General features: G+C 38.2%; 1 protein-coding gene across 3 annotated transcripts in view; it reads right to left on the bottom strand.

Annotated features, from left to right (window-relative positions):
* The window catches only part of MICU2 (mitochondrial calcium uptake 2), a 126076-nt gene extending 125519 nt beyond the window's left edge, over positions 1–557 (bottom strand). For 2 of the 3 annotated variants that reach the window (XM_072795786.1, XM_072795787.1), the window contains exon 1: positions 290–557. In XM_072795786.1, the coding sequence (XP_072651887.1) occupies positions 290–499 (210 nt within the window). In that variant the 5' untranslated portion in view covers positions 500–557. The remainder of the gene's footprint in view (positions 1–289) is intronic. The other variant, XM_072795788.1, reaches the window with a different exon arrangement.
* Between the last annotated feature and the right edge of the window lie 20429 nt (positions 558–20986).

Raw genomic sequence — 20986 nt, 5'->3', positions numbered from 1 at the left:
CCACTCATCACCGCCAGTTCACGCAGGGGGCTTTGTGTGTTTGCCTTTCGCGGAATTCTCACCAAAGAGCCTGACTCTCCGGGCCCTGACCTCGAATGACCTCGGGGCGCGCGGGGGGCGGGGCGCGGAAGGAACGCTCGCTGCCTGTCGGGGGTCTCCCGCAGCACGGCCCCTACCTGGACTCGGGAAGAGGAGCCGGGGCTGCCCGCTCCAGACCCTCACCCTCCATCCCCGGAGGTCTGAGGGCGGAGGGGCTTGGCTGGGCTGGCGAAAAGGACAGATCCCGTACCTGTGCTAAGACGGTGAGGCTGCCTTGGGGTGCCGCGACGTTCTTGCGGCCATGGTACCATACCACTCCTGTGCTTGCTAGGGCTGCGCCGGCCACGGCCGCGGTCAGGGGGCCGAGGCCGGGCAGAGCTCGCCGTCCCGCCGCGACCCCACGCCGCAGTCTTCCGCTCCAGGCTGCCAGCCAAGCACCTCTTGCCGCAGCGGCCGCCATCTTTGCGGAAGCGCCCCATCTAGGAGCCCGGAGAAGTCGCGCGCAGCCGCGGATCTCGCGAGACCCGGCCGGCCTCCGCCTGGCCCCTGGAGCTGGCGTCCTGGCGGGCAGCGGTGCGGGGAGAGCTGCGGGGGGGAACCCGGACGTGGTCAAGACGCGACCCCGAGTGGCCTCCCCGGTCGCGAAAGAGAGTTCCAGTATTGTGTAGGCAGGCCCTACTCTTTTCGTTGGGAGAGTGTGTCACTCGCTAGGGGGAAGCCCGTGTTGAGGCCCCGCGGGTTCGAGGGAGGCGCGGGTGGGTGAGCCAGGCCCTCGGGACAGGGATGTGCTGGATCGTGTGGTCCGGCCCGGGTGGACGGGATCCTCCTAGTGAGGAGCTGGACCGTGTGGAAGCCGTCTGAGCGCTGGAATCCCAGCCCTGCACATTCCCCACAACTGCACTCGCTCCAAATTCCACAAGCCCACGCGTGTTAACGATTTCTTCATTGTTGTTCTGAAGTGTGCAGAAGCTGCAGATACTTTCCCGCAGGCGGTTTAAAATAAGATCAGTTAGCTCGCCCAGCTTCTAGTAAACAAAAAGCTTTTAAAAATGGTTTTTAAAAAATTGTGTGCGTGTTCTTACTCTAATGGCTAAGCAAACTTCATTGATTTTGAAGTGTGGTAAAATATACACACCGCAGTCTTCACCATTTTTATTTTTTTTATTTATTTATTTATTTATTTATTTATTTATTTTCTTCACCATTTTTAAGTGTACGGTTATTAGCTCAGTTGTGTTGGGGACATTGACGTTGAGCAACCATCTCTACCGTCCATCTCCAGAACTTCTTTTCCTCTTGCAAAACAGGCAAACTAAAAAAAAAAAAAAAAAAAAAAAGTGTCTTCCCCATCTGTCTTCTTCATCCTTCCCATTCTTATATTCTTGACTGATCTCTCATTTTTGCTAAATCCTATCCTATCCCAGCCTTCTAACTTTGATGCAGTATTTTCTAATGAGCTCCGGAACAAAGCCTCTCTATTTCAGGCAATCATTATTTGCCCAGTGTTGAATTTAAACTCTGTTCCAGTTAACTGTTACCTATTATCCCATCTAGGACCGAGTCAGATGCAGAAGAACACTTACCCCACTACCCCAACAGTCACTGTTGTCTGTTGTCAGTGTTTCCCCTTGGAAAGGCTGAGAATAATACCTCAGTCCCAGGTGTTCCATTGGTCATGGGAAATGATTTGCAGGAGGCTCATGCCTCTAGCAGAGGCCTTTGTTTTGTAGCCTCTGGTCCTCCATTCTTCAGTCTTTACTTTTCAGAGTACATTTACTTAATAAACTTTGTTCAGCCTCTGAAATGTCCTTAGTCATAGAAGCTTTACTTGGACATGTGGTAACTTACAGCTAAAAGATGCCAAGATCCTTAGCACGTAATCAGTGCCATCTTGACGTTTGTAAAACAAACAAAACACCGAAAACTGAAAAACAAGTGCCACACTAAATCTAATTTGACCACTTAATTCTCGGATTGTTTTGTCATGATCTGCCTCTAGTTCTTGCTCCCTTTTTCTGAGCCAACTTGTCTAAATCTGCAGTCAGAGCTTCTTCGCTACCCCCCCGCCCCCCAGCTGCTGAAACCACTTTGGATGTGCCTTTCCAGGCGAGAAGTAAGCAGATGAGACTCACTGTACACACTTGTGAGCCAAACCACAGGGTTGGAATCCTGTCTGTACTAGGATAATCCATGTGATTTGGGGCAAATTACTTAATCTCTTGGTCTCAGTTTTCTTAACTGTAAACAACTCTCATGGTTTGGGATTGGGGGATTACTGAGATACTCTGTAGAACTAGCAGAATGCCTGGCACATTGTAGGCTCACCACAGATGTTCATTTACCTTCTTCAAATTTTGGCTTACTCCCGCCCTCTCATCACAAATGAAATTGGCTGAGACCTGACCTCTGCTTACCTTGTAATATAGTCTTGATTTCCACAAACCATAGTTAAAATGGTAGTTAAATGTCTAATTCACACAGTCCCTCTATCCATTTAATGAAGCCCCCACATCTATTGCTTAGTCATGGCTCCAAGCCCCAAATAAATGCATATTCCCATTAGAACATTCGGCATATTTAGAAATATTCTATTTATCCCACAGTTTGACATCGTTTTGGGAAGGGCTATATCTTCTTTTGGACTGGTACAATGCCCAACACATATTAGACATTCAATGAGTGAATATATGAATAAGTAAAAAAAATAGAGGGCACAAATGAAACTGGTGGATCTATTTCCATTCTTTGATATCAAACATACAGAAATATATATAGTTTAGTTTTTTCAAGACAAAAACCTTACTTTAAATTATTTTGCTGAAAATCTTTGAATGTACTTGGAAAACTGCTTTGGTTTTTTGGTTTTGGTTTTATTGTTGTTGGTTTTTTTGTTTTTGTTTTTGTTTTCTGCATTATGTGCCCAGGCCTGTAGAACTCTCATTAAGATTTAATCTATTCAAACTTTTCTTCTGCAGAGAAACAAATTCTTATAATAGAACCAATCTCTAGCCGACTAACCGTTCTAAGTATGAAATCTTCCCTGGCAGCTGCTGACATTTGTCTAAGTGCATTGACTATATTGGTCTTTTTAGGCTCCAGCTTTGTTCATTTCTTCATCATTAGCTGTAGAGAAAATATACATCCTCGACTGGGATGTATTTTCAACCATGTAGTTTATAAAGTAATCTCTGAGTAAAGAACTGCTTCTAACACTGAAAGATCTATGCTGTTTTAAATCATAATTGGAGGAAAAACAGAAGAGAAACAGTGATAGTTCTAAAATATTCTAAATTCACTTATTCTGTGCTTCTTTTCTGGAGGAGGGACATAAGTTATATGACAGAAGAACTATTCTCGGGGGACTTCACTTTTACTGGAGGCCAGGCCTGAATCCAAAACAATGCAAGATGGCATTTAACTGTTATACAGAGGAGGAGGAGTGTGGTTGGCTAGAATAGTCAAAGACAACTAGGGAAGGAAGGAGACTTGATCAGGAACTTGGAAAGTGAGAAAGATTTGGATAGATAGGAACCTCAAAGATTGTAGGAACAGTAGAATTGAGAGATGGGAGAAACCGTGTTATGGTGTGTGTTTACCTAGCACGGAATAGAAGGACTGGTGTAGGTCTGGCCTTTAGTGGCTTGAGGGCCACAAGGGTATCATGCAGTGTTTCCACTAATATATGGAACAACTTTTAGCTCTTTTGACCCTCTATACAGGTTTGTCTTGGGGTATTTATGCCTTTTTTCTGATATCCTCATCCACCTTGTGTCTGATCTCCTCCTTTGTATGTCAGATACTCTCCACCCAGTGTTTACCTTCTTCCTGTTCTGGCCTTTCTCTAAATTATCCAGGGGCTTCTCTAAATTATTCTTCTTACCTACAACTAAAAGTTTGATTTTCTTGGTGTTGTTGGTCTTGAACAAAAGAGATCAACTAGCTTTTCTTATTGAAGACATTTACTCTTGTACGTTCATGACATTAAGTCAAATCAATCTTTGATCTTAACATGTTTAGGGAAGATAAATAAAACTTGCTATCCTGATTCTGAAAGAGTCCTTGCTGTTGCATTACAGAATAATGTGAAGATTGATTATCTTAGATGGAGAAGAAAAAAATATGGAGGATCTCAAAAGATAAAGAGGCTGGACTCAGTCCTTTAGCAATAGAGCAAGTGGCATACAGATGGACATTATAAAGAACCATTGCTTGGAATAGACAGAGGTTAAACTATATTTATGGTGGATAATTGTGTAGCGAAGGGTATGAATCACTCTCAGAGGCCCTAGATGAGTCAAAGAATTGCTAATTATGTCTTTTTTGTGCAGTTTGGGGCCATGGGTAAAAATATCTGGGTATCATGATTGATACCAGCTTGTGTAGAAATAGGTCAAGATTAAATCTTAGTGACAGTGAAAAAGCAGTGCCAAGGGTTGCATTTTCAATGTCTTTCAGATCCTCCTCTGCTTCTCATTCCCTTCCCATCATCCCAGCTTACACTCTCATTACTGCGTGCTTTGATGATTGCAATCGTCTCTTAACACGTACTGTTGCTTCCAGTCTTTTTCTCCTCTGAAGCATCTCATAGATCTATGTCAGATCAATCTTCCTAAAACATTTCTTTCACCATACTTCCATTAGCTGTGTGATTTAACCTTCCTAAACCTCTGTCTCCTTGTTGGAAAATGGGGGTTTGGTTTCAGTTTATTTTTCCAGTTCTAAAATTTTCATTCTATGCCATTCCAAAGTGGCTTTTTTTTTTTTAATTCGGCAAACTGTATTGAGTGTGAAATATGTGCCAAGCTTAGTGCCATAAGTTAGAGATGCAAAGACAAAGAAATAATAGCTCTCTCTGCTGTGTTTTGTCATGAGAGGGGTCTCCACACATTGGAGTGTGGCCCCTATATTTAAAGCTTTTTAAAGCATGTTGCCCCTAATTATGTACATTTTTTATTTCTTAAACCTATACATTTACAACTAAATGACAAAAAGCACAGAGTAAAAATTTTAATGATGATAAAAATTAGCCAGTATTTATAAAATAAAGTTTTAATTTTGTTATTAAAGGTGCAATAAATGTTTTGCTCTCAAAAAATGTTAATAATATCTAGTGAGATCAATGTGCTTAAATTGGCTTTATTAAATTGGGTAATTTTGGTTTAAGTTTTGTGAGAAGTACAAAGATCTGGCTTATGTTTGGTTAATTTAGACAGTTTTTAATGACTATAAAAACTCAAAAAGATATCTCATAAAAACATATTAATTCAAAGGAAGGGAGTGGGTGTGTTATTAACTGAAGTAATGAATCATGATATATGTGTCTTTTTATTTTGAGAAACTTAAAATACATATGAAATTGGAGAGAATAAAATGATGAGCCTCCATGTACATCTAATCTGTCTTGAACAGTTACCAACTCATGACCCATCTTGTTTCATCTGTAGTACTCCCATTTCACCCAACTAGATTATGTTGAAGTAATTCTCAAACTCACACAATTTTATTCTAAATATTTGAGTATGCATTTTTTAAAAAGATGATTTAAAAGAAAATCCACATACCTATTTCTTTGTTTTGTATTTTTTAGTAGTGTTTGTAATCCAATAGACACACAAACATTCACTGAGGAAAAAAGTCACAAAGATGACATAAAATGCTGGGAAGTCAGGGGAACACAAGGGCAATGGGAAGAAGCAGAGTGCTGTGCAAGCGTGTGTAACACTTCCAAGTCATGGGGAAAGTGACCTGTGCTATTATGAAGTGCACTTATGGAGGATGAGTGATGGTACAACTTTTGAAGTTGCAAATAAGATGTTCTCTGAGGACACATTTATGTAACAGATTGTATCTTCTTGGGAAAGTTGATTATTTTCAAGTCAGTTATAGTATCTCCAAAGTTCTGCATATCTCACCAAGAAAGAAAAATAACACTTTTCCTTCCTTTGCCCCCTTTCAACTGTAAATCATGTATTTCCAGCGAATCAAAGATAACCAGTGGAAGAGTTAGGAAACATGGCATGTCCAAATGAGCAAGAGGAAGAACTGGGCAAGAACTAAAGAATCTAATGAAATGCTCCTTGATCCAAGGTTTCAGCAGAAATTTTTAAGTCCATGATATGGATTCATGTGCATCCGGACATCCAGAATATGTTAGCCTATGTTCAACTGTGCAAAAGATGAAGGCATTAAGTTAGCACAAAAGCTTCACATTTTTGCTGTTTCTTAAAAAATAAAAAATAAAAAATAAAAAAAATAAAAAATTTCAATTTCATTGTTTTTCTTTCTCCCAAGAGTAGTTCTGTTGGTTCTGTCTTTAGGCCACCAAACTATGTAAACATGTGGTAGCAGCACCACTAGCCCAAGATGATTTGTGCAGCAGAGGCCAGCAGAACTAGACGCTTGTCATCCGGCAGAAGAATCTGAGTTTCTTTCAGAAGCTTCTTCCTCCAACTGATTCGGTTGCCCTGAGTTTGCTTTGTGCTTCAGAGACTCAGAAAAAATAATTTGATATGGTCACTATTCAGTAGGTCTCTCAGAGACAATGATGATCATGAGGTGTCAAGAAATGTTAGTGCTCTGGCAACATTTGAGGATAGGGGGGGAATTGGGATAGGAGACCCTCCGATGACTCACAGGGTGGACAGATCTGCACCTGAAACACATGCAGAATGATGGTTGGGCTGTTGATCTGCTGCCTTCTTGGCTTGCAGGGAGGTGGTGCAGGTAGCCTTGAGGGATGAGGGATTCAGTCTGGCTTACTTCCTGGCCATGATCTCCATGACTTCTAGTTATGAGGCCATTAGCTGCAACCTTTGGTGGTTAGGGGTTGAAGATAGGACAGCTGAAGAGAAAAGCCTGCAAACCCAGAAGTAGTTGTCAGTAACAAAGACAAGCTGTGCAGAAGTTGGCTGGCTTTTGAAAGCCAGCAGTTCCTGCCACACAACAGGGGATGTATTCACAAGTGGAGCCAGTACAGCTGAATCTGTAAAGTGCAGAGCAACGTCTTGTTTGGGAGTGTGCTTCAGTGTGGGGAGTAGGGTTTATAGACCATCCAGGTAGAGTGTTAGGGCTGTTTCTGGACTGCCTGCCATGAAGAGGGGACCACTGGAAGTCTGTCTTCAAGGAACAGCCACATGGCCCATCTGTCCTGTTCCACCTAAGCCCGGAACTTGGACATTAGGTTCTAGTGGCCAATTTGCAGGTACACTTTGGAGATCCCCTTGGCCTTTTCAGGAGCTTGAGATGTTTTGCAAGGATAGGCTGGCTGAGTGGGCTGAGAGAGCTACTCCCCTTCAGGAGGAGGGCCTGAGTAGAAGCCACATCTAGAACCAAGAGGGCAAGTGAACTGAAACACCAGGAAACCAGAGTGTGAGCACTGAGCCCAGGCATGGGAGGTTTGGAGGCCCCTGTACCTGTTGCTGATATGTGCAGTAACAGGGTAAGAGCTTCCTACCAGGGGCAAGTACTGCTGCTTTAGGAGTTTCTTCCAGGGCTGCAGCAGGGCTGCTGGCCATTGGCTGCTCTCTGCTGCTCACATGTAACTGTCCTGCGTGGATGAGCTGTCATCCCATGTGCTGGGCATGGAGTGTGGTGAGGACAGCAGGCAGTTAGTTGCATGACTGGCACTTCTGACTGCAAGTCTAAAATACTGCCCTGATATTTATATCAGTTCCAGCCACCAGTTAGGGGAAGATTTTGTTAGTTTGACCCCTGAAACCTCTGATTTCCTTGATATCACTCACTTGTTCATTCAAACTAATTGGGCTTGAAATTTGCCAAAAATGTTTACTTCAAAAATTTTGAAGGGATAAAGAGATGGGCAAAACGGGTGAGGGGGGTTGGGCAGTATAGGCTTCCAGTTATGGAATGAATAAGTCATGGGGATGAAAGGTACAGCACAGTGAATATGGTCAATGGTATTATAACAGTGCTCTATGGGGACTGATAGGAGCTAAACTTGTGATGAACACACTATAACATAGAGACTTTTTGAATTGCTGTGTTGTACATCTGAAACTGATATAACATGGTATGTCAACTATACTTCAATTAAAAAAAAAAGATTTTCAAATAGGTTAGAAAATTTTGTGTTCAGGCTTTGTAAATGTGTAGATAAAAGAGTTTTTGTAAGTCACACTTGCATTATTTGAGGGCAACATATCACAGACTGATGCAGTCATTTCCAAATATTGGTTTCCAAAATGTACTTTCCGAGAACAAGTTTCTTTCAAACAGCAATTACTTTCTTGGTTGGTCAATATTAGACATCACTTTTGCCCTTAAAAAATAGATTAATGTGGGTTTTTAAAAAATTTACTGTATTACTAACAGCCGCTTGTAGAAGTGGGCAACAAATCTGGAACACACCGTTTTTAAAAGAAAAGTGTACAACTCATCTTTCCAGTGACAGTTGCTTAAATTACTTTGCTGTCAGTTGACTAGCAAACTGTTGTGTGATCCAGAAAAAGCTTCATAATCACTTTCTATCTCATTTTAAGAGTGTAGCAAATATTCTATGACCTATTAAACATCTTCTTAAGAAATTAAGCCTTGATGGTTTCTCAGTTGCAGCACTATTGACGCTTTGGGCCAGATAATTCTTTGTTGGTGATGGCCTGTTCTGTGTACTGCAGCACGTTTAGCAGCATACCTGGCCCCCACCCACTAGATACCAATAGCACCCCTCCTAGTTGTGAAAGCAAGAATATCTCCATATATTGCTGAATTGTCTTCCAGGGGGCCAAATCTTCCCCAATTGAAAACCAGTGTTCTAAGATGTTAGCTGTAGGAAGGGAGTGAATTTTTCCTGTTTTGTGTAACCATTCTATTATTCCTAGTGCCTAGAGCAATGCTTACCACATAGGCATTCAATAACTACTTATTAAATGAATGAATATTATTGTAGTCATTTTTATTTTAACAGGAAAAACAAGGATTTTCTCAATGAGTTTTGGGGCTTCTGTCTTTGTGGGTTTTTTAAAATTAAATTTTTAAAACAGATTTTATATATTTATTTGAGAAAGAGTGAGCAAGAGAGAGAACAGAGAGAACACAAGCAGGGGGAGCAGTAGAGGCAGAGGGAGAAGTAGGCTCATCACTGAGCAGACAGCCCGATGCAGGGCTCCATCCCAGGACTCTGGGATCATGACCTGAGCTGAAGGCAGACGTTTAACTGACTGAGACACCCAAGCACCTCATGGGGGTTCTGTCTTTGTGATTAACAAACCTCAGAAGGACTTTGTGAACATTTATCTTTAAATTTAGTAAAATTTTGTTTAACTTCTGAATTGGATGTTGCTGGAAAAAATGATTTGTAGAGGCTTATCTTCATGTTCTGGATAGTTTATTTTGAATTCTTTTTTTGGTGCTGTACCATTAATAACTAATTATCTCAAGACAATATACACTTAGGATTAAGTTCATTATTACTGATAATAGATATAAATCCATTTTCAAATATCCTTCTTGATAATTTGTTTTGTCTTTACTGACTTTGTCTGATTAGATAGTTATTTTCATCTCATAATAGGAAAGGAGGAGCATGTGCCCTGCTATTTTTACCTTGCTCACTGGAATTTTAGTATTATGTTCTATTTTTGGTTTTTGCAGGAGTCTTTTAAAGCTAGTTATCCATTATCATCAGACTTATTTTTATTAACGCTAGATAATGTAATCTATTCTGGGTGTGCAGAAACCTGACAATGATCAACTACTGGCATCTGGTACATTCCTTCAGGTCGTAGAACCCTTAATCTTTTGTCAAGATACTTCACATATTGTGATACGAGGCTATCTTCTATCATGTATGTGTATTATTTATATTTGGGTAGTACTGCATATATGTATTGCTTATAGGTGTTTTTTTTCTTTTTGTTGGATTAAAATAACATAGTACATAGAAGCTGTAATATTTTGTTTGTGTGTCATTTGTGGTATATACATTCACCTTTGAGAATCACAGGTCCAGTACATTTTGGGTCAAATCTATCTCCCAGCCTCATATTCTCAGTTGTCGCAAAGACAGTGTTATAAATAAGCCAAATCTTATTTTATTTTCTTCTTTCAGGGCACACAGGAAGTTGCATTTCCTAGCTTCTCTTGCAGCAAGGTGTGCAATTAAAGGGAGTTGGCCTGTGTTCATTCTGAGCCAAGGGGGTTGAGTCAGTATACCTTTCTCCGTGCTCTGCATTGATCATCTTCTGCAGTAATCTTGGAAGCCATGCATTCTGGATGGTGGAGATGTAAGAGAGAGCGAGATCCCCTGCTGGAGGAGAGCTGCCAAGGAGAATGGACAGTCTACATATGACTTTGACCCTTTTTGTGTTAAATAGCCTAGGCTTTGTGATTGGATATTAGAGTACCTGGCATGAATTGCCCTGCCTGATACACAGGTTCTCTGTTAATATTCCCGATCTAAATTCTCCAGTACAGTTCTCAATTATTGACTGTCTTTCACTGACATCACTCTGAAGAAGACAGGAAAATGAAACTCACTGTGAAATTGTTTAAAGAGTGTCGAAGTTATAGCCCACCAAGTCATATTGTATCTCCTAGTTAGAATCTAGAGGGGGAAATTTCTCTTAGTTCCAGTAGTAAGAAAGGATCCCTCATCAGTCATTGTACCTGGTCTTCTTTATTTTGTGACATTTCATGCCTGGTAATTGATCATGTTTTCTTCAGTGCCAACCTTGTGGCTTCTGTCTTCTAACTGTATAATGTATATTAATCTGCTATACATTATTAATTTTTGTTATATGCGTTATCCTGATTTTCTGCCTTTATTTTCCTGTGTCACTGTACTTTCTTCTATAACATAAAAATAAATCCCTCTTTTAGTGTTTTTAATGTTTATTTTAATGCCTCAAATATTTTTTGATAAAGAAGCTGCTATGAATACATTTAAAAATATGTAGACTTTTACTGTTATCTGTTTGGTCATATTTTCAGTAAAAAATGAAAAGAGAGTTTGTTTGAGAGTTTGTAACGTGTCTTCTAGAATTTTGGTATATCTCCCAATAACATTTAATATATATTTCTTGGTTGATTAATTAACAAAGATATTAGTATATGTGTTGATTTAAAACTTATAAATTTAAAATGAATTAGATGTTACAATGACACAGAAGTTAGGAAAAGGAATATTATAATACTAAACAGGTAGAGATTAGACATGAAGTATAGATAAATCTATATGGTGTGCATGACTTTGTTACATTTATACTTGTCTACATTTCCGTTCAAATGATCTCAGTGTGTATTGTGCTCTTTTTGTAAGAACTATTTCATTTCTTGCTCAAATGTGGATATCAAATAACTTATGATTTGGGCAGGAATATAGTGTTTACAAATGTCATTAAATTTGACTTTAATGAAGTCAAAGGAAAAAAGTAGTGAAGTAGCACATGGGACATTTTTGTTAATATAAGAATTACTTAGGTATATTTTCCCTAATGCAAGTATCCAAATTATCATGGCTGCAGTAAAACAGATACCTAAATACAGCATTGTGATTTTTTTTTAAGATGACAGTAATGATGAATTACATGTCATTGTGAGTGAAGATAAGGTACAGGCAGTCGTGGTATCGGCCAATGTCAGGTGGGAAGGCAGCCATGCTGTGCTCAAGTAAAGGCTCACCCGTGCAGACACGAAGGCACTGTGGACAATTTCCATACTTTCCTAGATGTCTGTGATGATCCCCTGGGATAGGCTTTGAAAAATCACTGTGGCTCTTGGTCCTTATTAACTAGTAACTCCTCAAAGAACTGTCTGCAGCTTCAGAAAGATATACTGTGTTTGAAAGCATGGTTTCTTTATAGGTGAACTGTCAGAAAACCAATATATATGGGTATGTATATGTGTGTGTGTGAAAAAATTTGATTGTGAACAAACAAGTATTTGAATTTGTATGAAGGATCTTTCAGAATATGATAGTATGATATGTCTGGAGGGTGTAAAATTTAGGAGTAAAGTAAAATATTACTAATCTGTATATAATACAGTATATAAAGTATTAAATTATATAGTGTGGATCTGAAGCATTCTTGAGGAAAAAAAGGTAATCCTTTGTTGAAATTTTACAGTGCTTCTCTCTTGGTGAAGTCTTATCAAAGTTCTAAATCCTTTTTCTAGCATGTGTGAGACTCTTCAAAAATACTTTTGTCAGAGATCAAAATTCTAAATTTCAGATTGGGTTAAATACATTTTATATTTTGTCCTGCAGCTGTTGGAGCTATATTGGAGTAAATTGAGAATTGCCTTTTAGGGCATATTTCTCAACAGAGCAGTTTTGAAAATGAAACCAAATCTTCATGCTCCACTTGACGTTGGAATTTAAGGTTATTTTTATAGGCTCGATTGCAGTCAGTATGTGAAACATTTGAAGGTATTAGAATATAGTAAGTTATAGTTACAATAATTTTCTTCCAACCTCTTGTTCAGTAAATAAAAAACAGGAATACAAATTATATCTTGCTATCATGTTTCACAGTTTTTCATCTTTATGCTTTGACCAAATAGCACATTTTCTTGTGTAAAATGTTTCCTCCTTTTTAATTATAGTCAGATTTGCTGCCTCAGCAGGTAGAGCTTTTATTAACTTGGAAAGTATGTTTGGGTGAAGTAGGGGATATAGGAGCAAACCCTTCAAGGAAAATCATGTCTGAAATGTGGCATGGTATCTAAATATAGCCTTGACTAAGTCCCTCAAACATTGAGGTACTGGAAAATGTTCAGGTATCCCTCCTGGGGACAGATCTACTTTCGATTTTACAAAGTGGTGACTGTATGAAGTCACTGGAGCTGAACAGAAAAAAAGACTTCAGATTCAATGTAAAACCCACAAAAGAAGTAAGCTGAACAAAAGTGTGAGCAAAGGAAGAACTGTGTCCATCTTTCTTTTTGTATTTGACTTGAAAGGCCTTTGACCCTGGGCACTCCTGTGAAGTAGACCACTTTTGTTTTTGTCTTATCAGACTTCCTCCTTCCATTACAGGCCCCTGCAAGTAGCCCGGGTACCATTCCTGGAGGGCCTTGTCCTAAGCTAACTGCCAGCTAATCCCCAGGAAAGTATATGTGAAAGGTTTCTTTCAGAAAATAGGGACTAGCTGTCCCTCATCTCCGCTGACTTTGAGGAATCAGGCTCAAACTACAGCTTACGGATGGAAGGATTTAGGTTCGTTTACAGTGAAGACTGGTAAATATCAGTTCCATCGTAATTCCGGAAGTCTTTCAAAATGAGAGAATTCCTCCAGTGTCTGAGACAGCTGAAATCTTAACATTAATCTGGGAGGCAATGAAGATGTGATAGCTAAAGAGCAAATTTCAGGTAACTGTATTATAGTGGAATGTGTGATACCAATGTTAGTCTTTTTTATGTATACAAAAAGATATTTGAATTCTGATCATTATTTATTCGTGAAATTCTGAAGATCCCAGTTTGGGAGCAACTACTAGAAAACCCTCATTTTATATATTTAAATGAATAAGTAATGAATAAATAAAAACAAAAACAAAAGAACTGAAACCTAACAAAATTAATGGCTTGCCCAAAGTTAAATCACCAGATAATGACAAAGTCAAGAATAGAAAATTCAGATTTTCTAGTCTCAATTGAGCACTCTTTCTATAAGAGTATACTACTTCTCAAATTTAACATTTAATTACAGTTAATTGACAAGCTTTTCCCAAATAATTTAAATATCCATAAAATATAATACCAGCTGAGGCCTAGCTTGTTACCATCCTTCTAACGAGCACAAAAAGATTTATTGGAATCAGTGTGGGCTATTCTGAATAGTTTAGATCAGTTTTTGAGACTGTAATGTGCAAGTAAATGACTTCGGCATCTCATTACAACGCATGTTGAGTTCCATAGTAATAAGGTGGAGCTTGCATTTCTAACAAGCTCCCAAGAGATTCTCATGTGACAGCTGGGGTTCAGGATAGGAACAGAAGACCCTCAGTGCCCTAAGAAGAGTGTGGTTCTGACAGAGAACTTGCACTTCAAATCCCAGATGAAAAAAATAAGGAAAAACCAGACAACAAATAAATATATCTTGAATATCTGGTTTTTAGATATGTATATTATTCTTTGTCAATGTTAGCTTTTTCTAAGTAGAGGAAAAACCTGCCCTGGTGAGTCCCTTTTTTACTTTTTATACGGTGTAGAAAACCACTCATTACTTAGAGGCTGTTGAGAAATGCCAAATGACGGTCATTACCATAGGTCACTGGAAATATCCAGGTAAAAGTAGAACATTCAGTCTTGTGACACTCCTTTCAGTAATGGATTATCAGAATGGCTGGATGCTGGATTTCTTTGCAACTTCATTAATTCCCCCAAATTCTTGCCACTTCACAGGCAAGGGAAAGAGCAGGCATGTCTTCAATTCCTAGGGAGATCCTGCAGGTTTCAAGGCTAAAGGACGGACTGTGTGTAGATGGATGGCTATTAACCATTTTCTTGTCAGACCAGAGTTTGAGGGTGAGAGTGGGAGATGGAAGCATTGACAAAGACAGATTTTCTCAAAAGTAGTCTGGAGCTGTACTGTCCTATACAGTAGGTGCTAGCTACTTATGGTTGTTTAAATTAACTAAAATTAAGTGAAAAAAATGAAAACCTAGTTCTGTAGTTGCACTAGCTACATTTGAAGTGCTTGGTAACAGGTGGCCAGTGCCTACTGTGTTGGGTAGCAGTGTAGATAAAGGTCATTTTCATCATCTCAGAAAGTATTAGTAGACATAAGGGGGAAAAAAAAGGACTGAAAGCTTGATTTGAGTGAAGGCTGGAAGTTACTGAAGAAATGTGTAACTAGACAATGATTGTTTGAAAACAACATTCAAACTGGAGAAGGCTAATGGAATGGGGCAGGCTTGGTGTGGGGAGAGGGGAGAGGAAGGATAAAATTAGTTGCTCACATTGTATCACATCATAAGCAATTCTTTTGATTCATTCCTTTTTTTAATTTTTTTTATTTATTTATGATAGTCACAGAGAGAGAGAGAGAGGCAGAGACATAGGCAGAGGGAGAAGCAGGCTCCATGCACCGGGAGCCCGATGTGGGATTCGATCCCGGGTCTCCAGGATCGCGCCCTGGGCCAAAGGCAGGCGCCAAACCGCGCCACCCAGGGATCCCCATTCCTTTTTTTTTTTTTTTTTTTAATGAACAGTGGGTACACACTACATTTCTTCACACATTCATCCCCGAATCCATCTTCTTAGGAAAACATTTTATTTACCAGAGCACATAGTGCTTTCTGCAGTGCTTTATACATATTTTATGTTATGCAAACTACTCTTGATTTTATGTCTGCCCAGTAGTAGATGTGCATTCTGTGTTAGCTCAGTTTATTAAAGTGCTTTACTCTGGTGCTCAGATATCAGGATCAGAGGTTCTGCTTTTATGTCTTATGACATTTTTTAGTAATTCTGTTTTCATTCATTCGTTTGTTCAACAAGTATTTATTAAACACCTATTAGGTACAAGTTGACTTGTTGATTCTTCCCCTTTATTCTCTTTTACAGCAACAGCGTCTTTCTTCTGGTTGAAAGTTTGAACATAACAAAATGAAATTACCCAGGCTGAACTTAATATTACAAAATATTTTCTAAGTAGAGCAAACCACATTGTTTGGAAATCTGGGCCAAATGGATTAACTTCTATCTTAGGAAGAGAGAACTTTTATAATTTTTTCTTCTTGAGTCTTAAGATCCCCTCTGATCACTCAATAGCCTTAGACCCTGTATCTATTTCATGGAGCCTCCATAACAAATTACCACCAACGGAGTGACTCAAAAAATAGAAATGTATTCTCTCCCTGATCTGGGAGCTAGAAGGCTGAAATCAAGGTGTCAGTAGGACATGCTCCCTCTAAGGAAGCATTCGTTTTTGCCTCTTTCTACCTTCTGGTGCTCGCTGGTAATCCTTGGGGTTCCTTGGCTGGCAGCTGCCTCCATCATCATGTGGCTATCTTTTATGTGTGTGCTTCAGTGTCTCTGTGTCCAAATCTCCTGCTCCTTTCTCTTATAAAGACAGGAGTCACTGGAATAGGGTCCAATTTAGCCTCTATGACCCGATCTTAACTTGATTACATCTGTAAAGACTATTTTGAAGTAAGGTCATGGTCACAAGTACCAGGTGTTATGGATTTTTTGGAGGAACAAAAAGATGTTGGAGGAACATCTTTTTTGGAGGACACAGTTCAATCCACAACAGTCACTTGAAGTATATAAGCACATGCATGTATATGCAGGTCATTGATTTTAGCCCCAATAAGAGTAGCAAGGAAGCGGGACTACAAGAAGAGCCTGAGGTTCAACAAGAGAAGAAATAACATTACTCTGACCCTTGGTCCTTACAGCTTCTTCAGGGAGCAGATGGGATGAGCCGTGAGAAAGATCAAAGACAACCCGGGACCAGAGGGCAGAGTGATGAGCACACTGGACACCAAACGGATTATAAATCACTTCTAGTCCTTTTAAGTTACTTCTTATGCCTTTTATTTTCTTCTACCACTATTCCTTCTATTTGTCTCTTTTCCCTCTTACCCCTCCCCTTCCATTTTCCATTCAGTCTCTCTGTCATCCCTTTCCTTTGAGCCCAAAAGCAAAGAAGAAATATATTATGTGATCAAAGAACTTTCAAAAGACACTTGCATAGTTTCCATTAGGTTATAGGTGCTTTATGAAATTTTATTTTTTTCAAACAAAACAACCTAAATCTAGGATTCTGAGGACAAATGATAGGACAGGGTTTGTAAAATTCTTTTGTTTGATGTCAACCAAGTTTTGGTTGAATCAATCTTCTAAAATCCTTTGTCCTGTTTTATTAATTCCCAAGGCACATTATCGAAATATACAACATTCCCTAAAGAGCTGACCATGTTATATGTTAATCTACTCTGATCTTCCTGAGACTTTTGTTCATTCTTACTGCAAATATTTGTAAAGTACCCACTATGAACAAAGAATTTTCCTAGAATTGTAAATGATGCAGAAATAAATCAGACACAGGCCTGCTTTCAAGAAGTTTCCAGTTTGGTGGGAGAAAGACTCATATATAAATAATTCAGATATAAGGTAAAGTGAGATAAATGCTGCAGACAGGTTCAAAGTATTTGGGGAGTATTTGGGGAAAGAGGGACTGATTATCACTGGGAGTGCTCTTGGAAGAGGTAATGGAGTTTGCAATAGGAATTCAAGAATGGAGAGTTATGTCAAGTAGCAGATATTCCTTGAGGAACATTACCATCAGGATACTGAGCAAAGGTGTTGAGGTAGGACAGAGTAGTAGGATATATTCTGAGAGAACAGTAACAGGTATATGGTATGGATAAAGAGAAGTGAAGTAGAAAATAAGGCTGTAGAGAAGTTTAAAGATCCAAGAGTGAAGGATTTTCCTTTGAGTTCTAGATTGAAGTATTTGGTTTTCATACTATGTTTAATGGAGAATCATCAACGTTTCTCATTGGAGGACTTTTGGAAGATCAGTTAGGAAGCTATTGAATAGTCCAGGAGTCAGAACATAAAAACCTGACCAAGGAAAGGAGCAGAGGATATGGAGAATAGGAGGATTTGAAGTACAAGATAGAAGTAAAATAAAAAAAAAAAAAACCAAGCAGCTGATTGGATATTGAAGATGGGGAAGAATATAGAACAATTGGAATCTTGGCAGTACCATGAAGGGAGGCAGTAGCAGTGAAGAAGGTCATATAGAGAGAAAGGATGTGGTGAGGAAGGGAATAAAAATTCTATTCTGGTCTTGCAGTATTTGTGAAATGTTGATGCAGCAAAGTAGTCCAGCAGGTAGTGAAAATGCTTGTTTAGAGTTTTGAAGAGCAGTCAGAGTATTTTTGAGTTCAGGGATGAATATTATTAACTAAAGAATGGATTTTAGAGAGAAAGGGGGTGATCAGCCCTTTCTATGCTATGGAAATACCATGTATCTACACTTCAAGCACATTTATTATATTGGAGAAACATTTAGAAACAAATGCATTGGCATTTACTAAACATAACTTTGTCCAAAGAGGAAAAATGTATAAAATAGAAAAACACTAAGTGGAATAAGAAAAGACTTATGGATTCCAGAGGGGAATCAGCCTGATTTAAAGAATTGTTTATTGATTGAGGGAAGTCTTGTTATTGACAGATTTTTTATTTTGTAATGGGTCATTGAAAGGTTGTAGAATGTATTTACATAAAAGTGTTACTGTAATATTTGAATGGGACAGTCAGAACAGAGAGCTGTGTGGACAGACCATTAACTGGAAAATAGTTTTGTCCTCTATGTTTGAGTCCTTCTAATTAAGCAGGAAGCATGTCTAGTTTTATTTAACTTGAAGGTGGATTTCCTCACAGTAATAAGTGTCCAACAATGGAACAGGCTTGCTCAGGAAGACTTCGGCTTCCCACTCAGGAAGTGTTCAAGAAAAGTATGGTTGGCCATCTGTGAGATATTTCAAAAGGCATTTTTACTTTGGGAGAAAAAGTTGGCCTAAATGTCACCCAAAACCCATGAGCTCAGTATTAGACGTTAAAGATTGTGTTAGTTGCTCCCCGGGTGAGAGGCTGGTTATTGCCCTTTGGTTCCAATGGCAATTCTGTTCTTGATTCTCTTGGAACCCAAAGTCAAAAGGATCACAGGAGATTGTAAATAATCTTAGTGTCTTTTATCTTTCCTCATAATTCTTATTTTCTAACTTTTGAACATTTTTAGTTCTTGGTTGTGGAGAGTAAGAATGGAAATGTATCTTATGGGATGTTTTGTTTTGTTTGAATTTTGAAGGCAGCCACAAAGAGAAGCTTTACTTTAAAATAGTATCTTAAAAATTTTATTTCAAGTCAATTCTTGGAGTTTAAATGGAAAAATTATCCAAGTATGCCTATGTTGGTATAAAGTTTCACTATTAATACAAAATATCTTAAAGTTTTGCATTGACTATAACACTGACAATTTTATCTATACAGAAGAGAAGCACCTCATTGTTTAATTTGTTTTTTTTCATTTGAACTTACTCCTTTCTGTGCTTGGAATATGTGCTTATGCTTATTATAAATATAAAATTAGTCCAATTAACTATGGCAAAATGAAAATAGCCTTTGTAAATCTTAAATAAAACAAAGATAAAATATACCTGTTTGGTATCCTCTCCCACTACATTAGTGTTTTTGTAATAAAGTTGTGGTTCTATCATTTAGTAGTCTTAAAGCCAATCTTGATCTAATTCTAGTCTCATTAGCAAGAGTTATATTCACATATATTTTTTCAACAATAGGTGGCACTAGCATACAAGCCTCTCATGTGTATTCACCCCAACAGAAATGTTAATAAGTGGGAGGGAAATATAAGACATGCCTGAAGACGGAGAATTCAGTTCTGATGAACATAGATATATTGGGGAGTCATGTGAGATACAAGTAGTTTTTGGGCAGGAAGACACTTCAGAAAATGAGCATAGATGCCTAAGCATATGAGGTAGTCTGGTCTCTTGTTGAGGAGAACAACAATAAAATAAATAAAACCCAGCTCTCTTGGAGAATATCTAACCAGCAAATCTACCTAACTTATCAAAATAAATTCCAAAGAATGAAGGAAACCAAGGATTGTCTTTCACATCCTACTGCAACATTAGCAGGAGTAGAAGTGTAGAAGAATATGTGGAAGAAAAAAGAGAGAAGTTTAGAAATAGGATGATGATTGAATGCTGTAGGTATTTGAAACTTCACAAAAGGGTGCTGCATACTCTCTGCCTATTTCTTCCTAAAAAGTATACAAAATGTAATGACTTCAGAGATGTCCAAGAAAATGTCCTCTGGGGAGAAAAAAAAAAACAATGAAGATGATGATGAATTGACTAATTATTATGTTTGTACAGTTGACCTTTGACTAGGCACTGCACAAACATCCCTGTATCATTTTGGATTCCCTAAAACCTAACTGCTAATAACATACTGTTGACCAGCAACCTCCTGATAACATAAACAATCAATTATCACATATTTTGTATATGTATTATATGCTGTTATCCTACAATTAAGTTAGAGAAAAGAAATGTTATTAAGAAAATCTTAAGTGACAATACATTTATAGAACTGTACTGTACTTACCATAAAAAGTCCATGTACAGTGGGCCTAGGCAGTTAAAACCCTTGTTGTTCAAGATTCAGCCATAATCACATTATGGTTTTCCATTTGCAAAGCTAGCACACATGAAGCTTTACTTTTATTAAAATCCACTTAAGGAGCATTGCAATTTGAGTGTTTGTTAGATTGCTATTAACCATAGTCAAACAAATGCTTCTTGCTTAAATAAGCTAGATTTAATTTTATACTGCTACATAAAAATTTAATTGCTATTGAGGCTTTTCTTTAAATTAACAACTTTATTAGAATAAGAGCACAACAATTAATATATTCACACAATACCTCTGGGTCTCCTTTTCCTTATTGGTAAAATGTAAGGGCTAGATTATTTTTAATATTCCTCTGCTGGTCTATGACATTGCATATAAGAATGACATATGATTTAGAGCAAAATTTAAAGAAATAATAAGCACCCAAAGTACAACTAAGTATTTATTATTAATGCTTTAATAAAATTAATCCTTAAAATTTTTTCCTTGTAGTAATAAGTTGACAAATTTATTTTGAATCTTTTCTAATGTCAAATATCTATAGGCAATAATATAGTTCAGATATTCCTGGATTTCTATGGTCTTTGGAGTAAAAATATATTGCTTTAAATATATTTGCATTATTTAATATCTTTTATCAATAAAAGATTTCTCATCTACTTTTCCTGCTTGACTACTAAAGTTATGAATATGTTTAAAATTCTAATTTGTATCAAATACTTAAGGTGAACAATTCTCCTTAGTAGTTCAGTAGACTTTGTAACCTACTTTTGACATTAATCAATGATAAAAACTACGTTGGAAGAGGAA

Source organism: Canis lupus, chromosome 24 (genome assembly GCF_048164855.1).
Source record: "Canis lupus baileyi chromosome 24, mCanLup2.hap1, whole genome shotgun sequence".
NCBI lineage: Eukaryota > Metazoa > Chordata > Mammalia > Carnivora > Canidae > Canis > Canis lupus.
Note: the sequence above shows the minus strand (reverse complement) of the source record. Positions and strands in the feature narration are given on the sequence as shown.